Source organism: Theobroma cacao, chromosome 7 (genome assembly GCF_053813885.1).
Source record: "Theobroma cacao isolate CCN51 chromosome 7, ASM5381388v1, whole genome shotgun sequence".
NCBI classification, from domain to species: Eukaryota; Viridiplantae; Streptophyta; class Magnoliopsida; order Malvales; family Malvaceae; genus Theobroma; species Theobroma cacao.
The window spans coordinates 35510422-35522257 of NC_142645.1; the positions used below are offsets into that span (position 1 = coordinate 35510422).

At 33.9% G+C, this 11836-nt stretch overlaps 1 protein-coding gene across 1 annotated transcript; it reads left to right on the forward strand.

Moving 5' to 3' along the window:
* The first annotated feature begins 526 nt into the window (after nucleotides 1-526).
* Nucleotides 527-6210, forward strand: LOC18594913 (glyceraldehyde-3-phosphate dehydrogenase GAPCP1, chloroplastic). Its single transcript, XM_018125213.2, has 14 exons — nucleotides 527-816; nucleotides 1334-1407; nucleotides 1517-1584; nucleotides 1740-1778; nucleotides 2446-2546; nucleotides 3390-3502; nucleotides 3686-3785; nucleotides 3903-4049; nucleotides 4324-4384; nucleotides 4471-4568; nucleotides 4673-4815; nucleotides 4973-5056; nucleotides 5451-5540; nucleotides 5755-6210. Exons 1-14 carry the CDS (start codon nucleotides 718-720, stop codon nucleotides 5810-5812), a joined length of 1275 nt encoding a protein of 424 aa, XP_017980702.1. The 5' UTR covers nucleotides 527-717; the 3' UTR covers nucleotides 5813-6210.
* Nucleotides 6211-11836: the final 5626 nt, after the last annotated feature.

The following is an 11836-nucleotide window of genomic DNA, read 5'->3' on the forward strand; positions in this document are numbered from 1 at the left end:
TTTTAACTTTGTTTTTAGATAAAAAATTATATATCAATTAATAAATCGAATATTTTGATACGAATATAAATCTTGTATAATTAAATGGTAAATTTTTTCCAAATGAATTGGTTAATAATTTTATTTATATATTTGACTTAATACTTTATAGATGTGGTTTTTTTATTAAAAAAGTTGGATTCGAATTAATTTATACTTGTAATTGTGACGGGTCCCAATGAATGCGACTGACAGTTACAAAATTTTAGTTTGATAATTGTTGTAAAAATTTGTTTATGAAAAATTATGAGCGTAAGTATTGAGAGGATTTTACACATGACGAAGAATGGTGTACAACGATTTGACCAACCCCCACACGTGGCAAATCTTGAAGTTGAAACCACCGATGGTTAACATGAGCACGCACACACAGGAAAAAGAGTTGGTGTTTCCTGTTCAGGTTCTCACTGTTCTTAAGAAACTCCGCTTAAAATCTCTCATAACAATTATTTGTATAAAAAAATAAATAAAAGAAAATAAAAAGGAAAAGAAAAACACGTCGTCTTTCTGACCCGTTGGATTTTGCATTTAAAAACGTTTATGTTATTTCTCATCTGGGCTACTGCTTCCTCTCAAAAGCCAAAACCTTTCTCTTCTTCTTTCTCCTCCTTCGAGATTCTCTAGGGTTTTATTTTTTTAATTATTTTTTATTATTTTTTCCGAAGAAGAGCTTTTGCAATGGCTTTCTCCTCTCTCATCAGATCCACCGCCGCCGCCTCCACCCCTCTCGACTCCGCCCGCTCCGACCTTTCTCCTTCACCCTCCGATCGCCTCAAGGTCCTCTACTTTCCCTGACCAACATCGTATTGCTTTGAGAATATGTGACACAATTTGTTTTTGGTATTCTTTTTTTTTTTTTTCTTGAGGGGTTTAAGGAATGAAGAGTGAGCTAACTCAAGCTGAATGAATGAAATCTGTGTAACTTTAAATCATTCTTTTCTTGCTATTTTTCCAGGAACCAAACAGAATCTTAAGAATTACAATAACTTCTCACGCATGTTTTGTTATTTTAGGTGTGCAGACATTGATTTTTGACTTTGTTACGTTTTGTTTGTTTGGTTGGTGAGAAAAACCTTACTTGTTAAGTCGTTCTTGTTATTTTGATAAATATAGAAAATTTGCAAAACTAATGTAGAATGGATTATTTAGTTTTCTATTTTTCTTCAAATTTAGTGTTTTAGTTTTCCATAATTTTATATGTTATTTTTTTTTCCATACTACTGATATGTTTTTGTTGGGCAATCTCAACCCCATTTCTGTGTCAATCTGAATAATAATGCTATATTATGCACAGGTTTCAAGCATTGGTTTTAGTGGCAACTCCATTTTTGGTGCTGCAGTTTCAACGGGGTCATCTTCTTCCTTACGGTTGAGTTATTCATTATTGGCTATTATTCATCAAAATCTTCTTTACAGTGCAAATATTTGGTCTTTTCCTCTGATACTAACGGGGTTTTAAAATTATTGATCCGTTTAGGAAGTGCAATTCAAGGAGTATCCAACCCATAAAAGCCACTGCTACCGAAATTCCTCCTACAGTTCCAAGTAAGAATATGGACATTTTTGTTTCATTTATGTTAATTGTTTTTCCTGTCAGGGAAGGGTAAAAAAGAGAAGGAAGCTTATTTAATTCTGTTCAAATTATTTGAGATATTGTATGCACTGATGTTCTGCTTTTGGCTTATTTCTCATTTGTTTAGAGTCACGGAGCAGTGGGAAGACAAAGGTTGGAATCAATGGTATGTTTTTTTATTATGATTAAAGTTGTGCTTTGCTTTTTTTGATAGTTGTATGTATCTACACCATGTTGTTTTTTTAATTTTATCTCCATAGAAATTGATTTACTTCAGTTAGTGTGAGTATTTGAGTTGTCATCAATATGCTTGCAAAATAGCAGAGAACTAGCCTAGGCTTAGCTTATGTGGTAAGTGTGGATGGGGGTTTGGGTAGGTATCCTAGACTGAGGTAGCAAGCCCTTCCTGCGAAAAAAAATTGTGAAGAGCTGGAGTTCATATTTATTATTACAGTATATACGGTTAAAAAGTTACGCAAGTTATATTTGCACAAATTGGAACTCAGACTGATGCTTACACTGCTGTTCTGATACATTATAATATTGTTAAGGTTCAATTAGCTTTTGACCTTTACTTCAGTTGTTGTGAGGTATGTGCTTAGGAACCTTATTTTGAGGTAGGAGGAGCTAAAATCATTTTGGGGATCTTGCTGGGTGGGCCTGGTAAGTATGTGGGACTAAGCATGGGATAGAATTAGAATTCCATCAAAGTATTTGTTTTAAGTCCTACAAGTCCAAAACCAAAGAAATATACCTTAGTGCAGAAGTTCCTGTTGCTCTGCTTAGCACAATGTATCTTGTAACAACTCATTTTTGACAATGAACCTTTACAGGTTTTGGTCGGATTGGAAGGTTGGTTCTGCGAGTAGCAACTGCAAGGGATGATATTGATGTCGTAGCAGTCAATGATCCTTTTGTTGATGCTAAGTACATGGTAATTATGTGCATTTTATCAGTTAGAAAACATTGCCTTTATATAGAGACTTGATGGATTTAACAGCATTATTTAGTAGTTGTGGTAGCCATGTATAAAAGACTTCTATATTCTTAGTACCCCTGATTTCTCTTAGCCAGATTGTTGCCAATATAATCAATAAGAGATAAATTTCCATGAATCTTTTATCAAGTTCAAGATGGATCTAGATTTTCAATTAGTGAGAAAGCTAGTTATTTGTGATATTGCACCCCTTTCATTAAAGTCTAGTTTATATTTTGTTATTTTTTCTGAATGTCTAAGTCAGAATATAATCAATAAAAGTAAAATTTTCCTGAATTTTAAATTAAGCTTAAGATGAACTCGATTTATGTTTAGCAACAAGGCTAGCTATTTGTGACTTTTCTCTTTTGTTAAAGGCTTGCTTCTATTTCTTATTTCTTCTGACATTGTTTGGTTGTCTGAGCAGCATATTTTAATTTTAATTGGTAGCTTGACTGTTTATTTGGTTTGACATGTACTTATTGCTTGTTCTCTGCACATTTGGAAGCATTAAATTGCAATTTGAAATACTGAGGCTTCTGTCTGTTGATTCTTGTGATATCGAAAAATTTCCTTATTTTGTTCTCCTGGAGTCACAATCAAAGTTAATTTAGATGTACCAAGAATCCATATAGACACTAATTTTTATTGTTTCCTTATTGTGTGTGTGTGTGTGTTTGGGGGGTTGTGTTTGGGTTCAGGACAAAATCTTTGTCTGCTCTATTCATTATATGCCATGATAACCGCCCCTAGCACTAAAAAATTGTTGTTATTTACTATTATCTTTTGGTTCTTATGCAGGCTTATATGTTTAAATACGATTCAACTCATGGAAACTTTAAGGGAACCATTAGAGTTGTGGATGATTCCACCTTAGAAATTAATGGCAAGCAAATACAGGTTGTAAGCAAAAGGTATTATTCTGGAGTGGTTGTTCTTGAGTGATTGATTGGAATTTGAACTAGCTTCTGTAAGCATGTATAATTCTCATGACATAAAATTTACAAATTTCATATAAAATCCTGTTATTGAATTTCATTAAAAATTTGCTATTAAACTATCTCAACTCAAGCTAATGTTTTAATAACATCCACCAGGGACCCTGCAGAGATCCCTTGGGCTGATTATGGGGCTGAGTATGTTGTTGAGTCATCTGGTACTTTCACAACATTAGCTAAGGCCTCAGCACATATGAAGGTTAGTTGTCTAAGTTTTCTGCCCTCCAATATGATCACACAAACACAAACATGTGGCTCAAGCCGTGTGCACTTCCTAAAAGGCTCTAAATTGAACTTTCATGAATGTATTTTATAGGGTGGTGCCAAGAAAGTTGTAATTTCAGCTCCTTCAGCTGATGCACCTATGTTTGTGGTTGGAGTAAACGAGAAGACCTACAAGCCAAGCATGGACATAGTTTCTAATGCTAGCTGCACTACCAATTGTCTTGCTCCTCTTGCCAAGGTATGATCGCATCCTGAGATATTAAGCTATACTAATCTTATCAGTAAAAAGGGCATTTGTACTATTGTTTTCGATTAAGGGTTACTGGTCACTTGTTAGGAGTTTAAGCATGGGGGTTGTTTTTAATTTGTAAGATTTTGCTTGTGTATGTTTTGAGTTCATGGCAGTTGACAATTCCATCTGTCTGTATTTGTCAGTATTAATCAGCTGGCCATTTTCCACACGAAGCATCTGGTTTGCTTTTACCTTAGATTTTGTGATCACATGGTTGCAGGTGGTTCATGAGGAATTTGGTATTGTTGAGGGTTTAATGACAACTGTCCATGCAACTACAGGTATCTAGTTATCATGTTCCCCTCATTTATTTGCATAGCACTTGATGTTGCATTTTTGTAATAATGTGGTAGTTTTAAATATCCAGCTACGCAAAAGACTGTTGATGGCCCATCAATGAAGGATTGGCGAGGAGGTCGAGGAGCTGGGCAAAATATCATCCCTAGTTCAACTGGTGCTGCAAAGGTATGGGATAGAAATAGCCAGATACATAATTCAAGCACAGTTTTTGAGATGCAAACTTTAATTGTAATTAAAATTAAAATATGATTCCTGCTTTTTTCTTGTAGGCTGTTGGTAAAGTTCTTCCAGAACTCAATGGAAAGCTTACTGGAATGGCATTCCGAGTCCCCACACCCAATGTTTCTGTTGTGGATTTAACTTGTCGACTTCAGAAGAGTGCCTCCTATGAAGATGTGAAAGCAGCAATAAAGTGAGTTTTCTAACTTTTGCTTAAGTATCCTCCTTGTTCCTTCCTTACTCTTCATTCATTCTGATTTCTTTGCTTTTGCGTTTCTATTTTGATTTTTTTTCATATTAATTAAGTGTATTTCACATTCATTCGGATTCTTATTAATTTTTAAATATAGATATGCTGCAGAGGGGCCACTTAAAGGCATTCTTGGATACACAGATGACGATGTTGTCTCTAATGATTTTGTTGGTGACTCAAGGTACTCCCCTCTCTTTTGTACGCATCCATCCCACATATGCCTTTCACTGTGATGTTATATACTGTCTAATTCCTATGAGGTTTGGAGGTTTGCAAGCATTTTGAGTATATTTAGGCTTGAAAAGGTCCTCGGGTGTTTGTGGATTAGGCTCTGCTTACAGAGAGTGTTAATTTTGCTGGAACAATCTTTCTTTTTTTTTAATTAATTGAGAAATAATGCTTGCTGCTATACTTAATATTCAGTTGGGTTATTTAGTATTGCTGTATTTTTGAAGGCTTTCAAGTTTGCTTTATTTAGATTTAGTTATCTGTTAATTATAGATTCTAATGTATGTGCTTTTTCCTATTTCTTAATTGATGGCATTTATGGTTCTAATGGGCTTGTTTTGTTTCAGGTCAAGCATATTTGATGCAAAAGCTGGAATAGGGTTGAGTGCTTCTTTCCATAAGCTTGTTTCATGGTACGACAATGAGTGGGGTTACAGGTATGTTGTCATCTCTCTCACCCACACCCACACTCACACGCGCATGTACACATGCACCGGCACACACCTTGACACTTCCATGACTCATGCACACATACACACCCAATGCATGTACAGGCACACAGAGACAAGCACCATACTGATGCAGATTTTCTTTATTTTCTAACACAAAATATATATCATGTCTGATGGTTTTGTTAAAATTCTGTTACAGCAACCGAGTACTTGACCTAATAGAGCACATTGCATTGGTAGGAGCAACCCGCGACTAAACAGTTAGAGAGGTATATGCTGTTGCTATTCAATGCTGCGATTTCAGTGTGTGCTAGAAGTTTGGTTAAGAAAGTAGGTATAAGAACCCAAAGTTATATTTTTTTGGATTGCTTGTCCCATATAAGAGTTGGGCTTCCCACAAAGCAAATCTGGAATAATGAAAATCCAAACTTGTATGAGTAATATGACTGCTCTTTGTGGAGCATTATCTTTTTCAAAAACCATAACTGTTGGGTAGTATGTTATCTTTTTAAGGCTGGAATGTTTAATGCCTCCAAACATATCATCAGATGCTTGCTAAAGGGAACTGAAATTACATAAAAAGTGAATGTGAAGTTGGCATCAAATTGAGTTGAGGATGAATGGCTGTAACCAAATTGCCATTTGTCAATAATTACTCATCAAGTTTTAGTGTCTCAGGGTTTGTTTTTTTTGGAATTGGGTGAAAGACATCTAAACTCTTGTTTTTTAAATAGAGAGATTACGTATCGATTAATAAATCAAAATCAAATGTTTGGATATAAGTTTTAATTGCTTAGTTTGTTTTTGCTTAATTCTAATACTTGAACACTAATTATATAGATTGAATTACTTATTTTTTTTAAAAAATTCAATGCTATCAGCAAGTTCTGGCCTAATTATGACAAGTTATAAACGCGAATGAGTTTATTTTGTTATAATTACGCCCAACGGACGTCATAGGTGCTAGTGCAGGGAAATGGGTCCATCTGGGCTGTCTTGGTCTGGTATCTGACTCAGTTCCTGCCAGGGGCGGAGCCTCCTTACGTGGCATGGCTCCCTCAAAACTTTTAAAAATATTTTCATAACATATAAAAATTTTTAAATTTTTTTATATATTCTATTAATGGCCTCTTCAAAATAATTTTTTATTTAATAATTAATATAAATAAAAAATAATAAAATAATTTCACATATCTCATTCAATTCTAATTTTTTTAATTTATATTATTACTTTTATTTATATTTATTTTTTTTTCATTTTTATTCTATTTGTTCATATGTTATAAGTTTTGATAATTTTTTTTTCAAATTTCTACAAACTATTAACTACATTTTTTTTTCTTTTTTCTTTGTTATATAATATGTAGTACTTACCTTTTATTTGTCATATTTTTCTTTTCTATGTTACGTAAATTTTATTTTTTATAATTTTAATATTTAAAAATTAATAAATTATTATATAGTTTTCAAATATAAATTGTAATGTTACATTATTACTTAAAATTTCATCAATGTATCATTTTTTAATTAATCTTGATTATATAAGAGAAAATTAACTTAATTATATTTTTTCATATATTTTACATTTTATATTTAGTTGAAATAAAATTATCTAGAATATATAGTATTTAAATAATTTTGATTATATAAGAAGAAATTATTAATTTTATATATCGTTTTTAACTATTTATATTTTATAAATTATAGTTTTATATTTAGTTTTATATTTCTATTATTAATATCTTTATTGTTGATTGATTTTAACATATTAATTTTTTAAAATTTTTTAACTCTTATTTAATTGTGTTTGGCTCACCAATAAAATTTAGTTAGCTTCGTCCCTGGTTCCTGCCATTGTGATTAGAAGTAATGGTTAAAAATAGATTCATCATAATCAAAACTATTAAGGACAGATGCCAAAATGGATAGTTGCGATCATGCACACTCCAATTGTAATGCCAAATGGGGTCTAGGCCTGCTTTTTAGCAATCGAAAACCCACTGGCAGTCCAAACCAATCCATAAATTTCATGCAGTTTGGTCCTCCTATGTATTAATCTATAAAATCATATAGTAGGGTTTAGAAGGGGGAATCTCTAGTATATGATTCGAGAATATAATTAGAATTCCTCATTAACATTAAATGTGACATTAACCCATCTAACTCAAATCTTTTAAAAAGTGCTAGTACATTTTAGTATAGTGAAAACCTATACGTCGAGCTGCTGAAACGGATTTGCCAACTCCATTAAAAATCTACTGAGTTCACTCACAAACCCAATCTCCCACATCTAACCACAAATAAAGACGCAAGTCCATCCCTTGTGATGGACCCAAGCATAAATTCTGCTGTTGTTGCTACTTGAAAACAGTCTATCTCTGCGAAATCAGCTTCCCCAAGGTTGCAAGCTTTAATTTGTTAATTCAGATCCAAAGATGTCGGACTGGACTCCAGTACTGGTGACCTGCGAGTCAGATATTTGATGGAATTGAATTTTGTAATAATATAATTAAAAGTAAAAGATTTCGATCTTCTTAAGTTTTGATCAAAATTACACGGAGTCGAAATTACACGAAGATCTATTAGTTTTCGAAATAGATATTCTACCTCAAAAAAATATTTTTTGTTGGACAAGTAAGTTCGGCAATTAATTAATCGTTAATATTTATGTCAACTTGCTGACTTGATAAGGATAAAAAACTAATTTTACCTTGATTAATTTTTATAATTATAATTATATAATTTTATTATTTTTTTATTAATTAAAAAAAAACTCTCCATTGGGGAACACCAGTGCTCTCCTTCTTTGGGGAGCACCGGACGCTTCCACGCAAGTCAGCCAATACTTAGTTATATCTGATCCAACAATAATAGTAAAAAAAAACCAAACTAAGATAACCTACATTAAAATCAAAAGGCATACCGAATGTCATATATGCAACCACTGAGTTATATAAAGAAAAAATATTTTATTAATATGAAATTAATTATAAAGAGACCAAGACATGTCATCGTCGGGCCATAAGAGCAATCCTAGATGATTCAGTACAAACATATATTTACCAGTAAGGCAGCCCAACAATCCACTGATTGCTCATCGCTTATAAAAAGTTTACGAGATTTTACAAATATTTTATTAGTAGCCATTACAACACTTGAAATGACGACATTTCTTTCCTAAAAGGTCTTTCCCCTTAACAACTTAACAAATATTTATGAAGGTGTCACCATGAGCCATTATATTATTTGAAATAGAGACATTTCCCTTTACAGGTACAAAAAAGTCAATCTCATAAACAACTCTATCTTATCATAATTTGGTACAAGGTTTGGTCATGACACTATGGCCTTGAAAAATTTTTTATCTAGCCTTCCCTCGATCCTTAGATTTCGCCTATAAATTCAACCATTTGAAAGAACCCAAACATTTAGTTGACTTGTTTCTCCAGACCATTAGCCCATCAAATCCATCGACCAATTCATTCTCCTTATTGTTTCCCAAGACTATCCTTCTGGAAGCAATGGCTTTGCAACGAAAGTTAGTTTATTACTTTTTTTCTAGCTTACATCAGTGGTAGAACCCAAATGCGCGTCACAAAAGTAGCATACAGTCAAATTCTAAAACCCTCCACCACCAACTTACATTGGAAACTATCAACCTTAAACACAACCAAACTTGAAAAGGTTTATCTCCCAAATGGTGCATGGGAGCTCCGAAAGTTAGGTATACAGTTGAGGCCAATAAGAGTTGATAGGTTAATGGATATCCATTCCAAGGATGGAGTGCTTGAAATACCACCTGTAACCGTCAATGATCTCTTTATCGCCATCCTTGTTAACTGCGTGGCTTTGGAGCATTGTTCTAATGGATGCCCCAAGGATTTTATCACTTATGCCTGTTTCATGAGCAGGCTCATTATGTTTCTGGATGGTGCAGAGTACCTATGTTCAGATGGAATTATCCCTAGATTTTCCAACGACGACGTGCAGGTAGCGTCTTTTTTCCGTTATCTTCAGTCTAATATTCCTAATTTTGGTTTTGATATTATTCAAGATTCCTACCTCTACAAGACAATAATGGAAGCAAATCGCGAACGTAAGGGGGTTGGAATTACTTGGCTGCGTCGTTGTTTGAAAGATCCGAGGATTTTTTTATTATGTATCACCAGCCTTTGGTGATGATGGTGCAGAAAAGGCAAATGAAACTCTTTACAGAAGTATCATTGGCTCCTTGCTATACCTAGCTGCTACTAGACTAGATGTGATGTTTGCTACAAGCTTCTTATCCAGATTCATGCAAGCTCCATCAATTCATCACTTCACTGCAGCCAAACGTATCTTGAGGTATGTGAAAGGTACTGCAAGTTATGGTTTAAGGTTTCTGAAGTCTGAAAGCTGTGATTTGCAAGGATTCACTGATAGTGACTGGGTTGGATCGGTTGATCATTCAAAAAGTACTGGAAGGTACTGTTTTTCCTTTGGAAGTGGTGTGTTTACATGGAGTTCAAGGAAGCAAGCAGTAGTTGCTCAATCATCAGCTGAAGCATAATACATAGCCACTGCTGCAGTTGCTAATCAAGCCTTATGGCTGGGAAAGGTTCTTGCAGACTTGAATTTTCCTTAGGAAAGAGGTACTCTGATAAGAGTTGATAATCAGTCTGCCATGGCTATTGCTAGAAATCCAGTCCAACACAGCAGAACAAAGCATATAAGGGTGAAGTTTCATGCATTGAGGGATGTTGTTAGAGAAGGTGAGATTCAACTTGAATACTGTCACACTGATGATCAAGTGGCAGACATCTTTACCAAGGGCTTGAGTGCTGATCGATTTGAATTTCTTAGAGACAAGTTGGGTGTTTATCCTACTGGAATCAAGGAGGTCTGTTGAAGTTTATGATTCCAACAAGTAGAGATTCAAATAAAGGCACCAGTCAGCAGAGCTGAAGAAGAAAGGAAAGGGTGTCTATACGGCATCGTTTGAAGCTTGGTTTTTTATGTTGATTGAAACGCTGCCTATAATGTCGTTTATGTTGGTTTTGTTGTTAACAGCTGAAGTCATACGACTTAGCTGAGTGTCGTTTCCCGTGGTTGTTTTTTCTTTTCTTCTTGTTTCTTCCAGAGTTGTTAAGACCGTTGTTGGCACCAGAATCAAAGCTTTGATTTCTGTGCTCAGCTGTTTTTTTCTTGTTTTCTGTGCTCATCATTGATCCGAGTCTTGAGGAGAATTTTGCAATCACGAGGCAGCAGCCAGTATATATACACAAAATGAAAATGAAATGCTGGCTTGTTTTTTCTGCTCTAAAAATTTTCTTATTCTCATCTTGCTTGTTGCTTGGTTTAGCTCTCTAGAAATTCATATTACTGTGCACTGTGTGTTTCAATCGATTTTCCTTCAGATATGTTAAATTCTTAAAAGATATTTTATTTTAAAAGAAGAAATTAAGTGAGTTTAAAATTATTGCACTTAATAAGGAGGAGTGCAGTGTCATTATTCAGAATAAATGTCTATCAAAATTTAAACGTTTAAGTAATTTTACTATTCTTGTCATTATTGGTAGTATTTGTTTTGTTAAAATTTGATGTGATTTAGGTACAAATATAAATTTCCATTCATAAAAAAAATAGTTAAGAAAGTAGGTATATGGTGTTGCTATTTGATGTTGCGATTTCACTGTGTGCTACAAGTTTGGTTAAGAAAGTAGGTATAAATTTGATGGTACCCAAAGTTTTTATTTTTTTGGATTGCTTGTCCCATAAAAGAGTTGGGCTTCCCATAAAGCAAATCTGGAATAATGAAAATCCAAAGTTGTATGAGTAGCATAAGACTGACTGCTCTCTGTGGAGCATTATCTTTGTCGAAGAGCATAACAGTTGGGTAGTATCTTATCTTTTGAAGGCTTAATGCCTCTGAACATATCATCAGATGCTTGCTAAAGCGAAACTGAAATTACACGCAAAGCGAATGTGAAGTTGGCATCAAATTGAGTTGACCATGAATGCCTAACAAAATTGCCATTCGTCAATAATAAATATTAACAAATCTCATCGTTACACCTAACGGACGCCATAGGTGCTAGTGCACGGAAATGGTCCATCTGGGCTGTATTGGTCTGGTGTTAGGCTCAGTTCCCGCCGTTTTAATTAAAAGTAAAAATTCATCATAATCAAAATTATTAATGACAGATTTCGTATTTTATATTTGGTTGGCATTCCAAAACAAACCATAAATTTCATGCAATTTGGTCCTCCTATGTATTAATCTATAAAATCATATAATAGGA